This window comes from Hyperolius riggenbachi, chromosome 2 (assembly GCF_040937935.1).
Source record: "Hyperolius riggenbachi isolate aHypRig1 chromosome 2, aHypRig1.pri, whole genome shotgun sequence".
In the NCBI taxonomy this organism is placed as follows: Eukaryota; Metazoa; Chordata; class Amphibia; order Anura; family Hyperoliidae; genus Hyperolius; species Hyperolius riggenbachi.
In genome coordinates, this window is record NC_090647.1 from 220,586,412 (window position 1) to 220,601,526 (window position 15,115).

At 40.7% G+C, this 15,115-nt stretch overlaps 1 protein-coding gene across 6 annotated transcripts in view; it reads right to left on the minus strand.

Moving 5' to 3' along the window:
* Positions 1 to 15,115, minus strand: part of INPP4A (inositol polyphosphate-4-phosphatase type I A) — a 220,965-nt gene that overhangs the window by 23,954 nt on the left and 181,896 nt on the right. For 4 of the 6 annotated variants that reach the window (XM_068268175.1, XM_068268177.1, XM_068268174.1 and 1 more), the window contains 4 exons: positions 13,055 to 13,072; positions 9,117 to 9,300; positions 7,770 to 7,988; positions 4,371 to 4,509 (listed from right to left, as the gene is read on the minus strand). In XM_068268175.1, the coding sequence (XP_068124276.1) occupies positions 4,371 to 4,509; positions 7,770 to 7,988; positions 9,117 to 9,300; positions 13,055 to 13,072 (560 nt within the window). The remainder of the gene's footprint in view (positions 1 to 4,370; positions 4,510 to 7,769; positions 7,989 to 9,116; positions 9,301 to 13,054; positions 13,073 to 15,115) is intronic. The other 2 variants (XM_068268178.1, XM_068268176.1) reach the window with 1 other exon arrangement.

The window sequence follows — 15,115 nt, forward strand, 5'->3', positions numbered from 1 at the left end:
CAATGAATATCAAGCTCTGATTTTGGGACAGTGGGCTTTTGAGGGTTCTGTGTCTCAGGGCTGGTGCACACTTCAAGAGCTTTTTAAATGCTAGAGATTTTAAAAGCTCTTGCTAATGCAATGCTATGGGGGATTTTTACAAAACCACATCGCTCCAGTGAGAACACACACATTGGATAACATTAGCAGGAGCTTTTAAAATCACAAGCGCTTAGCAAAACTTTTCTGGTGTGCACCAGCTCTTACAGCTACAACAACCCACCAGTACAATCATAAACTGATTATTTCCTGGTCAGAAAGCAAACAAGCAAAATAAGCAGGGGATCACACACTTTATTCCTTCACTGTGTGTGTATGTTGATAATCACAAATTATCTCAGCTGTATTTTATTTTTTCCTTTCCCTATTTTTGTGAATAGGATTTTTTTTAATCATTTATTTACAGGAAGACTAGTTTATGATTGGTGGAGTGCTTTCCAAACAGTGAAAGCATTAATGCAGTGGGCTTCAGGGCCCGTTTCCACTTGTGCGGAATCGCCGCTGATTCCCCGCTGACAAAATCGCATGTGGATGCGATTCCGCATGCGTATTTTACCACGATTTTGCATAGGTTAGTATTTATGCGATTTTAACCATGTCACTGCCTGTGTGATTTAACATTAGTTTCTATGCGAAATCGCATGCGAAATTGCGGTAAAATACGCATGCCAAAACCGCATGCGATTTCCCTATTAAATACATTAGCGGCGATTCGCATAGCAGTGTGCGGGGTGCGAATTCTGCGGGCTCTTCCGTGCAGATTTCTCCCGCACAGAAAAACGCTCATGATTACTGACAAGTGGAAACAGGGCCATCCACTTGTATTGCCTATGCGAATCCGCATGCGGACAACGCATGCGGATTCGCGATAGTGGGAAAGGGCACTCAGTTTTCAGATTTTATTTGTCAGGTGTTCCCAACAGAATCAGGTCCACAAACAATGGTTCTTGGAATACAGCAAGTGAATATACATTAATAATATCGCTGGCAGGTCTGAGTACAATTACATGAAACTGGAGAACTACTCAGTGTTGCGGCATTTCATTGCTCATTGCTGAGTAGGAATCGGGAGCTGTGCAATGCCTCTTTCTGTTTGTCAATAATTGCTTGTTTTAGCGCATCTACAAAGCCATTTAACATTTAGGCAGGACCATTTTACATAATGAGTTCAGCATATTATGGTTAGCCAAGTTTGCTTGTTTTGAGTTTGATTATAGCATGCCTCATGAGAAAGGTGAAAGAAATACAACGCTCAAGTGCAGCACAGAAAAGGTTCAAGAATCAGACCAGATGCATTAGTCTACTGACCATCACCACTAATCAGGTGAGCTATATGATTAGTTTTAGACACCACCAAAGCACATTCCATTTCCAAAACCCTGCTCTGGTGGCAAAATAATGTTTCCTGATTATACAGTACATGTGTGCGGAGTTACTGACTCAGTGTTGGTGTTGGATTTTGACAAAATGAATTCGGAACACCCGAATAATTCCGAACACCACAGACAGGGTCAGGAGTTAGTCACTACTTGCTCTTAACATGACCTAGATACTTCCTCCATCTGGACTTGGAAGGGGGAAGCATCAGAGTCCTGTGAAATGCATCAGGAGGTGCAAGTACTGAACTCCATCCTACCCTGTCCGCTTGTTCAGTACTGACATGGTGCTGAAGTGTGATGGTCAGCATTATTCAGGTGTTCTGAATTCATTATGCTGAATCCAAACACCAACACTCTCATCATCATGAGAACTCAATAGCTGATAAGCCTATATCAACTCTGATCTTACTATATCTTTAAGCATTTGTTCAAAATGCTACAAAGCAACTGTAATAATTTCATTACTTTCTGGTGATCGAGACTACATATACTAGCTAGGCCAAATACCACTTTCATGCAGGTGTAGGTTAGTTAATGAGCAGTTAAATGCCTGGTTTAGCATCCGTGAAGGAGGTAAAAACCTTAGAACTAGGTCTGTGAAGGAACTCATTTATTTAGATCATAGTACATCCAAAGCAAACATAAGGAAGTATCCACTGGACACCTTTTTGTTCTAAAATGTTTTGTCACCAGTACAAGCATTTTACTTTTTAACCACTTCTGGACAATGCTAAAATATACAGCCTGTATGGGACCTGTTATCCCTGCCAGGACGTAGATTTCAATTAGCACCCCGGACAGACCAACCACTACCGCTGATCACACCACTCTCCCGTTGCTGCAGACAAATCGCCCTGCAATCGCTATGACAGCAGAGCTCCATGAGCAGGTTAGGAGCCGTTTTCATTGGTTCCTGACCCTGTAATCACATTGGCACACATTTTTCAACGTTCACACACAGAATTCAGAGCAGATCTCCTATGACATATATAAAAAATGCCTATGAGAAAACAGCTGTCTCATTTGAGGGCATTAGTGGATTTGTAGTCCTCACGGTATAAAATACAGCTGTTTTTTAGAATGACAGAAGTAGATTCAAAACCTTCATTTAAACCAAGTGGATGGACCCTTCAAAAGCAAGATTCTGGAGTAACACATTATCAGAATAATGGATGGAATGATCTATGCAATCATTCTTAAACTCATTTCCCAAAGTACTTCTTATACAGTTCAAAAAAACCACCAGACTGCATCAGTTATGTACAATTTAAGCACCTTCATTGTAAATAAATCAGGCTGTAGAGTAGTGCAGCAGGCTCCGCAGCACAAGCACTCAGTGTTCCTCACTTGCTCTGCCTTAAACTACACCGCACGCACTAATAACAGATCACTAGGACTGCCATTGGTTGCATTTAAATCCATAAACCATATAAGAAAATTTTTTTTAACAACCCATGCTCACAGGATACTGATGAGCTCTATAAATGGACTGACATGTTAAAATGTAATAAGGCTTCATTATAAAAACTACCTAAAGTGAGACATCTCTTTAAAAACTATTAAACAGAAATGTTCTGATAAATATGAACAGTACAATAAAGTGATAATAACATGTGATCAATTCTTAAACTCACACACAGTAATAACTGAATGGTGGTAAATGGATTATGAGTGATTCAGGAATCAAATCTAGCACAAGACACAACTGAAAGCAGAAACCTCACTATATAAGCCTGAAATGTTTTTTCAATACCTACTCACAGCTGCATTCTAAAATCAGTGGAAGGCTACATGTACTAGAGTGATTGTTTCACATGTGCAGCAGCACAGGCATTCTATATGGATAAAGTGGAAACCTAGCATATATACAGTATAGCATTAGTAGCCATAATGAGAGTTGAGTGTTTGAGTAATTACTCAATTTTGTATTCTTCCATTTTCCTTCTTCAACTGCTCTAAAGTGTTCAGCTTTTATTTCTTCTTCCCCAGATACATTCATATGAAAAAAATTACAAAAATTACTTATGTTATTGGGGCCTGTGTTCGACCTAACAAATTGAGCTAGTGCTTCGGGAAATAGGACAATTCCCTTGATGACTTCAAGTTGCTAAAACCTTGATATGCCAAACCTTTGGCTTCAGTGCATACTGAGTTACTGACCCATTTCAGCTATGGCGTCAGTGAAGTCTGCAGTCTGGACCTGTCTCTGTTTCAAGTGAGTTATTCACTAAGTCACTGAAAAGAGGGGAAATGGATCTGACCACTGATGCAAACATTTAAAGGATAAGTAAAGTGAGAACTATATGGAAGCTGCCATATTTATTTCCTTTTAAACAATACCAGTTGCCTGGCAGCCCTGCTGATCTATTTGGCTGCAGTAGTGTCTAACTAACACCAGAAACAAGCAGGCAGCTAATCTTGCCATATACGACAATAATATCAGAAACGCCTGATCTGTTTATGCTTGTTCAGGGTCTATGGCTAAAAGTATTGGAGGCGGAGGATCAGCAGGATAGCCAGGCAACAGGTATTGCCTAAAAAGAAATAAATATGGCAGCTTCCATATTCCTCTCTTTAGTTGTCCTTTAAGTTTACAAACTGCAGAGGAAAAAAGTAACTCGATTAAATAGGAATTACTTGCTGTGGGCAGTACAGTTACAACTGGAAGCGTCAATGGTGAATTAGAACAACAAAATGATCACTAGGCAGCATGCATTGAGAACAGACTAATGCTCTGTGCTAGAAGCATAATGAGCTCACCACTGTTAGCCTTTCTGCTATAGGAAGGTTAGTGCAGAAGGAGCAGAGATGCTGGGAAGGGGATGTCACAGTCATACGCACTTGTCAACCGGGAAGGATGGCATGCAGGAGATGGAGATGATGTGGGTGACAACACAGCCTCGTCATCTGAGGCCCCTGGGTTTATCCAATATGCTCTCCTTCTTGGATTACCTTTCTTGCTAGAACAGCTTATCTCACACTGGAAAACATCGTCACAGCTGTCACTTTGCAAGCGCTCCTTCTGCAAAAGCTTGTCAACCCGCTGAATAATGCACTCCAGGCTTTTTTCCACATTTGACCAGACTTTATCCTGAACAAGCATAAAATGACATAATAATATCAGTACAATAAAGGCTGAGGAAAAACAAATCCAATTCAAATCACAGATGAAGTTATATTTTTGCACAACTCTGAATCATCAGCATCCTAAAAAGATTCTGCTGAACTAGAAATTTGGGCACAGCCTGCGCCCAAAAATACCGTATATTCCGGTGTACAAGACGACTGGGCGTATAAGACAACTCCCCAACTTTTCCAGTTAAAATATAGAGTTTGGGATATACTCGCCGTATAAGACTACCCCTCTTCCAACGCACACCAAGTAAAAAGAAAAAAAAAATCATATACCGGTCCTATGTATGAAAAGATACTGGTTCTGTACTGTATGTGGTACCCAGTATATAACAGTATATAGACGATTGATTGGTTTTATTGGTCAACTCTCCCTCTCCCTTAGTGGATTGGTCAGCCCTTCTTGTCTACTTGTTTATCAGAGCGGTATGGAAGAATAGATTGTGCTGTGCCCATAAAACACGCCTCTTTTACCATTCTGGCCCACCCTTGTATCCTATTTACCTCCTTCTCTGCCTCTCAGATCTCGCACATGTGCGTCTGCGCCGCTTTACTACAGTCCTCAGCAGCGAGATCTGAGAGTCGGTAACAGGATAGGGCATATCACCCCGCATTAATGACACCCGGCGTATAAGATGACCCCTGACTTTTCAGAAGATTTTCAAGGGTTAAAATGTAGTCTTATACGCCAGAATATACAGTAGCTGTATATGATAAAGCAAATTGCAAATGTGTGAGCCCGCTATTTGTAGCTGCAATTTGCATAGCGGGCGGCCCTGGCAACCAATTTTCCAGCCATAAACAAGATTTGCCTATGGTGGCAACCAAACTTCTGCGATGTCTCTGGCGCCCAAATTTCCTGTTTGCTTTTGGGTCACCAAAGCTTCCTGTTAAAGTTGTATTATCACAAATACCATATATCTTTTAAGGAAAAATTACTAAGACACATCTACCCTCATTACCTGCTGTCTCTCTCTGATCTCTACCTGGCTTTACTATCACATTTTTCTAGGTCATCATTGTTGCCTTTTAAACCTCAAAACATGAAAAATTGGCCACATGCACCTATTCATAATAGTCCAACATATCAAAACTTTATTGCACAACACCAAATATACACAAATGGAGCTCCTCCTGCGGAGCCAGTTCACAGGTTAATGTCTCAAAAATCATATCTGCGCAGAATTAAAACCAGGAACCCACCCACATCCCTCATGTAATAATGGCCAGGCTTGTGTGCATGGAGGCAGTCAAGTTAATTGACTCTATTGCTCCATGAACGCAAGCCTGTTTGCCTCACTGACACTCACTCGGCATTCCACATGCATACAGCAGCTGCTTCCCTCTAATAGGGATAAGACCTATACATGTGTGACAGTGCTGCAGCAGTAACCGTTGGCCGGCTATGTGTTCCTAGATCACCGATTATGCGTCTTGTTGTTTTAATAGCATATAATGACACTGTTCATATCATTCATGTCAGTTATACTGATAACAACCGTATATACTTGTGAGAGTCCACCGCTGTGCCTCCTCTCTGCTTTCATCATTGTTGCCTTAACTTAATCATTCAGTGCCACTACCTGCTATGATGATGCCACACTCGTACTTGCTGTGGCTGCATCACCATCTGCTGTCTCTACCTGCAATTCCTACCCACAATAACTGTCATTATCTGCTATCACTATCTGTCTGTCATTAGACTATACTTATAATATAGTCATTGTTATTCTTTGCATCTAACTGGTATTATTTGAAAGCCATTAGTGATACTTTCCTGTAACTGCCTATTGTTGGAATTATTTTGGCTGTTAAATATATAAACTGCATTATTTTTAAAGTTCCCTCCCTTTATAGCGTCTTTCACTAGTGCCTAAGCAGAGGCAAGTGAAACTGTTTTATAAAATGACCTGTTATTCAATGCTACATATTAATATAGTTCAGTGGTGTAGCTAAGGAGCTGTGGGCCCCAATGCAAGTTTTACATTGGGGCCCCCCATGCACTCTATACATAATAATTTATACGCCACACCAAAACCTGCCAATGGCAACTACAGTGTCAGAGGTGCAAGAAGGGTAACAGTTTGTTAATGATTACCACTATTCAAAGTATCTATAGAAGTGATTATTATGAGCACAGCACCAATAGAAAGCTAATACTGCAATTGAGGGAAGGCCCCTAGGCCGGTGCGGTCGCAACCTCTGCACCCCCTATTGCTATGCCCTTGATATAGTTGCAGATTACTTAGAATTGGGAATAACATAAGAATAACGCTCAAAATGTATATCAACTTCAGTCTTTTAGCAGTGAAACCTTTTGAATAGTGTTAAAGGACTTCCGAGGCCAAATAAAAAAAAAAAAAAAAGTTAAATACCTGCATCATATTTGAAGGCAAGGAGGACGCCGTCCACGCCCTCCGTGCCGTTCCGCCGGGTCCCTGCTGCTCAATAGCCTCCCCGGGCCAGCTCCCGACCTCATGGCCCGGGTCGGGCTCTCCTGTCTCTGCAAACATGGCCGCATGAGCTGGACGCGGCTGCGCAGTCCGCATAGCCGCGAGTGCAGCTGCGCAGCTCTAGGGCCAACCCCCCGATCCACACTACAGGCTGTTTCAGTCAACATTTCAACTAATGGTTGTGAATTTGTCAGAGAGGTAGTTAGAGAAACCTACTGCTTGTCTCACAGATCCAAAGATACTAAAGACACCTTGAGGACCAATAGACTTTACTTGAGAGAATTTATCTTTAGAAGTAGATCAAGAGGTATAAAAACTCAAAGAGCAAACAAAGTGTGCCTGGCAAAAGCCGACTGAGGCCACGCATGCACAGTAAGCCAGAGCCGCGGCCTCCGAGCTACTGCATGGCTACTGTTTGGCCATAAACCAGGAAGAGAAGTTGCATGGCCCCGATGTGAAGGGGGGCTGCGCTCAGTAACGGTGGGCGAGGGAAGCCTCAATAGGATCCTGAGGCTTCCCTCTCTTCAGGGTAAATATCTGAACCTGAGCTTCGGCTTGGGTTCACTTGAAGCCAGGATGAATAAACTTTTCATGGGCAGAAAAAGCAGGTTTAAGCGATCCTTCAACGCAAATTATAATCAAGGTGAAAAACAATTGCGAGAACGCATTACTATAACTGTTATAACTAAAGGATACTTTCATTCACTGTACATTTCTTGATCCCCTAACACCTCAGTATTAGTTGTAAGGAGATACAGGTGCATACCCATTCTTCTTCATGCCAGTCCACCTGAAGAGATGCCCTGCTGCTTCTTCCAGTCCACCGTGCCACTAAAGTATCCTGGTCATTTCGAAGCATAACTTGATCTGTCTCACCAGATGTAGGAGAAGCTTTGGACGCGATGTAGTCAGGCCTAGCAGCATTAAGTCCATGTATTGCACTGGCTAACAGTCTACAGTCACATACTGTGACCAGCTGCCTTGTCTGCAAAAAAACACCCCAAAAAACAGACAACTTGTAAACAAAAGAATGATTACAGTATTACAGTGGTCATCCCCTTCAGAAAACTAAACATCTACAGTTATAACAAGCAACACAGTAACAGTTTAACTAAAATGCGTACACATGCACAACAACTGTCTCCAGTAGGCAACAATTGTATGTAATGCAATCTAAAACATTTACACATTTTGCACCATTTCATAGATTTCTCATTTGACTTCCTCTTGTGAATATCTTAAGTTTAAAAAACAATGTATACAATTCAAAGGAAATTAATACAAAATACCGTGACCATTATTAGTATTATTAGTATATATTTATATAGCGCAGACATCTTCCACAGCGCTGTACAGAGTATATATAGTCTGTCCCCTAAGTTCAAGTTCTTGAACCTACCAGTTCCTGGATCCAAGGAAAAGAAAAGCCAAAACATTATTATTTGTACCAACTAGATTAAAGTACTGTATAGTGATCTTATACCAATTACAGTTGTGGATGCCGATTTGATGCAAGGAAAGTTTCCAAGTCCCCAAGGAAGTGAATACTTTTGCAATTCACTGTATATAAATTTTAGTAGTTGGTCTGTTTTTTTTTTTTTTTTTTTTCATGTCTACCAATAGTAAAGAGGATGACCCGCAGGCTTCTCTAAGGACTGAACTGCTCATGCCCAGGACTCTTACGGAGGCCGGCATGATGACGCAACTGGTACGCAGTGAGGGCAAGCAAGTGCGACTTCACCCCAAAGTTGGTGCATTACCGGAGCCACCAGCGGGACCACGGAGGGGGCCAGGAGGATACCGGGGACCTCATTGACTATGGTGGGCTGGAGGAAGCGCCTGGCAAGTACAGTTTTCTTTTTTAGGACACCGCTCAGGGTCACTTTAAGGAGGGATCAAATAGCATGACGAATTATACAGCGACAATCGTTTCCTAATCTATCTTCATTTTTTTAACTTCTCTTTTTGCATAGTATTGAGTTATTTATTTCCCCCCTCTACCATTGTTTTTATTAAATTTCCTATTACATATTTAACATCTTAAAGGGTCCCTTCCTAAGCAGGGGGAAGAATCATGTGCTGCACCTATAAGAAAAAAGGAAAAAACACGTACCTTGTCTGCCAAAATGGCAAGTGTCCTCTCAATGTTATTAGCTGATCTGTCTTTGGCTGCCCTGGAGAGCCTCTCCGCATAATAGCTGACTTGTGTCTTCAGAGTATTGATGTGTGCAATGATCTCTTTGGCTCGAATGATATCCTGCGGTATGTAAACGATGGACTGGGGACAGGCTGTCGTACTGAAAGAAAGGATACAGTCAGTGTAGTTGAAAGGATTCGGTCATCAGCCAGTAAACATATGATTGTAGCACGCCGGTCACACGGACTGAATAAAGCTCATGCTTTACTTAAATGGACTTCCCATACTTCAGACTTCTTTGTTTTAATTCTCACTGATAGATGAGAGCACACATGAGCAGATGGACTATTTTTCCTTTACAAATATGATCAAGAACACCTGTTATAAGATGTGTAGACTCACTGACACTGGTACACCTGTTAATTCATGCAAATATCTGATCAGTCAATCATAGGTAAGCAGTGCAATTGTGCAAGCCATGACCTTCAGTTAGTGCTCACATAAAACATCAGTACTGGGAAAATGTGACCTTACTGATTTTGACTATAGCACAACAGCTGGTGCTAGAATGATTCTCAACCACTCACTCACTCTCTGCATTACTAAGAATGGTACAGAGAATGGAAAACATCCAGTAAGCTCCAGTTTAGTGGAAAAGCTTTGTTGAGGAGAGAGGCTAGAGGTGTATAGCCAGACTGGCTTCAGCTAACAAAAATGCATCTCAAAATGCACAAGTTGTCCAAGCACATTGGGTTTCACTCATGTCTGCAAAGAATAAAAAGTTGAGGCCACAAGTAGTCACAGGCTAACCAAAAAAACTAACAGTTGAATGTCACAGAAGCATTATCTGGCCTGATGACTCTTGATTTCAGCCAAGGCACATAAACGATAAGGTCAGAATAATGCAATCAACTGCATTAATTCATGGACTTGTGTAAAAAAATCTAGGTTGGTGGTGATTTGGGAAGTGAAAGAATTGAAAATACAGGAATGTTGAGCTGGCAAATGTGCATAAATTGTTTACGTGATCATGACAGCTTGGCCGGGGGTATTTCCATCCATCCATGCATGGATGCATGCATATTTGAGGCATATGGAAGTCTTACCCAACATTAGCACAGTGTTCCTAATAAAGCACACAGTGAGCACAATTAAACACCTAACAAAATGTTTAGAGAACGTTTAGATTAAAACTGTAAAAACACTAAAGCAAAGCTACCTGAACACATGATACTTGTTGGCACTCACTTTTTGTCTCTGTAACAAGTGCATAATCCAATACGACTGCAATCATCTTTCATGCAGGGTGGTAAAACCTACAGTGTGAATGAAGTCACCGCCTTATGTGTAAAATACTGAGTTTGCACAACATTCAGTTATACTAAGGTAACGGCACATGCACACAGGCACAATGTACTGTACAATGAGTATATTTACACAGCCTGAACACAAGGAGAATAGGCTTCCCTGGTTACTGCTTAAAGGTATCTCTGAGCCCAGTGCAAAACAAAGACCTATCCATCCCCCTTTGCACTATGCTCTGAAATGCTAGAATACAACTCTTCAGCCCAGCTAACCAGGATTTCATAAGCCCTAAAGGCAGAAACCTGAAAGACACTCTTCGTCACAGGCTTGGAGTGGTGTACAGAGCTTGCTCATGCACCGGTTTACAGATTCCTTACAAGTTATTTCCTAATATTTTATAGTACTCAGCATCTTGCTTCATCCAGTTTCGCTAATATCACTACAACCATCAACTTCACTGTATAATCATAAATGTAGAGACTGACCGGTATAATGGAAAGACTTGATGTAGGTTGCAGAGAAAAAGTGGATTGTTTGACAAGTAATGAACACCGGTATGAACAATACTTTCCTCTGTAGTTGAGCACTAAACTGAAAGACAGACTAACCCTTGGAGTAAAGGCATACACTAATATTTTTGTGGTATGAGATCACATAAACAACTGATACCTTCAAGATATTATTCATCTATCTGAGCTACCACTTTGCCCCGTTGCAATATCTGATAAGATTTCAGCAGAAATATTGCCCAATATGAAAGCTGCTAGCTTTGTATGCTCCACTGCAGTACAACGCTATGACAAACCTTGATTGCACACTGCTGTCTGTGGGTCCTAACCAAGATTTCCAACGGGATAGAGCATGCCAAGTACCAGTATGTCCAACCTATACCCTAATATTTTAATTGCAATAGAAATGCTATCATTTCAAAAGATTGTAATCAGATTCAATATTTATCTTCAATAAAATGTAGACTTATGGATACTTTACATCTGCAGTGTTCTCCCCAGAATTTTTTTTCCAGCCGGGTGGCATGAAATAGTAGCCGGGTGGCATGAAAAAGTAGCCGGGTGGGGCGAGTTGAAAATGCAGGGCAACTGTGCTTACAGCGTAGGAGGAGGTGAGCCGATGACAGCCGGGTGGTCACCAAATCTAGCCGGGTGGAGCACCCGGCTAAAAGAGCCTGGGGAGAACACTGATCTGATCAACTCTAACGGCCTCCTACTGGCAAACTACATGTGCACTGGTACATGAATACTGACCTAAATTCCCTTTGTGTACCTGGAATAGGTTTATATCAATTAAACCAGAAAAAAAAATTATAGGGAGGAAACCTAACACTTTTCCATTAAATTGTCTACATCTTGCGCAGTTGGTGGTAGACAAGCAAAGAGTTATATGCCCAAAGCACTGTTTAATGGTTTTCTTGAAGGAAACCTTAAGTGAAATAAATTATTATTACTATTATTTAGTATTTATATAGCACCGACATATAACGCAGCGCTCTACAGTGTGTGTGTATATATATATATATATATATATATATATATATATATATATATATATATATATATATATATATATATATATATATATATATATATATATATATATATACATACATACATATATATCTTGTCACTAACTGTCCCTCAAAGAAGCTCACAATCTAATCCCTACCATTGCCATATGTCTATATATTATGTAGTGTAAGTACAGTAGTCTAGGGCCAATTTTTTAGGGGGAGCCAATTAACGTATCCGTATGTTTTTGGAATGTGGGAGGAAACAGGAGTGCCCGGAGGAAACCCATGCAGACACGGAGAGAACATACAAACTCTTTGCAGATAGTGCCCTGGCTGGGATTCGAACCAGGGACCCAGCACTGCAAGGCGAGAGAGCTAACCACTACGCCACCGTGCTGCCCAGTTTAACTTAACTACAGCTTCTTCTACCCCTTGTAGTCCTTTTGGTCCAACGCTGATATTCTGTGCCAGACTATACAGCAATTGTCACCTTTGAAAGTTTGTAGCGCAGCCCCCGCTTTCGCAGGGGCACAGCTGCTGAATGGATCAGCACAAACTACAGGGGGCTGGAAGAAGCTGCAGGTAAATTATCTGGGAAGATGTTTATCACTTCTTTTTAGTTTCTTTTTAGTTTCCTTTAACTTGTACCTTGACCTCCTTCACTGCAGACTTGTGTGGGAAAGTAATTAAAATTAACATTTAAGACAACAAGTAAACCAAACAGCACAATTCCCAAAATTCCAAATAAATAATACTTTAATAGCAGTCTGATAATATTGTATTATAATCACATGTAGGCATAGCTATCCGTTGAAGCATGCTTTAAAAGGCTTTATAGATGAATGCAGTAAGAACATACACACAAATGCATGAATAGGTGTCTACATGTAGCTGTTACGTGAAATACTCTGGTGAACTCGGTTCATGCTATACATGTCTACAGGGCTACAATATGGTGTCTAAAGGACAAGCATAAATAAGCAGATATGGAAGACCCGTACTCCACTTAACCAAACCACAAGACAGTGATACAAGAAGCAGAATGACATTTTATGAGTTAAGAGATGCTGCAAAACCAACTCACCAACTTTCCTCATAACTGCTATAAAAGGACCAAGAAACAAAATGCAAAATTAGATTTCAAAAAAAGCAAAACTTTTCAGTTAGTAAAACACAGTAGCCAAGACCCTGCTTTACTGAACGGGTACCTGAACTGACGTGACATGATGAGATAAATATCTAAATGTAGAGTCCTAAGCCTACATAGAACTATGCGGTGTGCCTTTTTTTTTCTTACTGTAAACATTAAGAATTCAAGTAGGCTAATGACATTTTCTTTTCACTTGCGTTGGACCATAGTGTAGCTCTCACTGATAACCAATTACACACTGTAAAACTCTTGCATTGCAGAGAAACATTTCTGCTTGAAGGAAATGGATAACATTTTAAAATAGGTCAATATTTCAAGATGGGAGCTTTAAAACATTAAAAGACTATCATTCAGCTGATTTAATAAAAGCATGGGTTTTATTTTTAGCTTTTAGGAACTAAGTAGGACTGTGGAATTCTAAGAAAGTTCTGTTTAACCTCCTTGCCCTTCTGATTCTTTCCAGATTTTAGGGTCTAAAAGAGGTGCAATTTTTTCCACTCTTTCAGACCCTAAAACCTGAAAAAAATCATTCTGGCAGGGAGATCTGCAGCAGAATGAAAAATTTACCTTCCTGGGCTCCTGCGCTGCAGTTTTCTCTTTGACCACAAGATGGCGCTAATATACATATAGACGAACTTCTCTATATTTCTCTAATATAGAGAAGTTCGTTTTAAATATTGGCCCCGCCCCCGATGACGTCACGCTGCCACCGCCGTTCTGCTGCTCCGATTGGCCGCCGGGTCCCCAGAAGAATAGCGGGGACATGGGGATCCCGGCGGCCAGGGAAAGACCCCACACTGCCGGGGAGAGAGGCTGGAGTCCCGCTGCACAGCGCGATCGCGCGCAGGACTCCACAACTTCAGGTAAAGTGCTGCACTCCCTACCCCGACCTGAGCTCGGGATCACCGCTAACAGCTTCTTTTTTCTACGCCGAGCTCAGGTCGGGAAAACCGGCAAGGAGGTTAAAGCGGATCCGAGATGAAAAACTAACTATAACAAGTAACTTTATATATCTCATGTACAGTTTAGATGGTTTAAACAGCAAATCTGTCTGCATACTGCTTTAATAGAATATGATTATTTCTTCCTGTGATACAATGACAGCAGCCATGTTGTTTGTAAACATTACACAGAGGCAGGCTTATCTGCACCATCAGCACTCAGACTGAAAAAACCGAACCCCCCTCCTCCTCCCCTCTGCCTCTGAAATCTCTGGCTAGTAATACCTCCCCCTCCTCCTGCCCAGACTGAGCCCTTGCTACTGCCAAGGCTCTCTGAAAACTGTGGGTGGGGCTTATTTAGTTTATAGGGAATTAGAGTATTAAAACAAAAACAAAAAAAGTATTTGGCTTGAGGAATGCCTTATAAACAATAGGAAAGGAACACAATTATGCAATGAGTAAAAGTTCATCTCGGATCCACTTTAAGCTTAGGGCAGGACTATCAATGCAATTGAATGTCTCATCAGTTCATTTTCAGTTCAGGTTTTTTTTTAAAGTGACACTGAAGCAAAAAAAAACAAACAAACAAAAAAAACCTTATTATATAATCAATTGCATTTGTAGTACAGATAATAGAACATTAGTGGCAATGAAGAGAGTCTCATTTTTATTTTCAGTTATATAGCAGTTTTTTTTATAACCTTGCATAATTCTCTAATATTTGCAGTTTACAAATTACACTCTGTATTTTAAATGATGAAACAGAGCAGAGCTAATGGTCTTTTGAACTTCCCCACAGAAAATAACCTTAAGCAAACAAGAATAGTGAGAGACAGGATGAGATAAGTGCTTCAGAAAATTGCATTACTCTGACTAAATTAGTCAGAGAGCTCAGAGCAGCTCTTTTGCATAGATAACAACTGAAGTTTCTTAACTCTTCCTGTACTGGAAACAATATGCTACTAATGTTCTATTTCTTAGCTGTACTACACATACAAATCATTATCTCATAAGTTAATTTTCACTTCAGATTCCCTTTAAAGCATGTAATAAT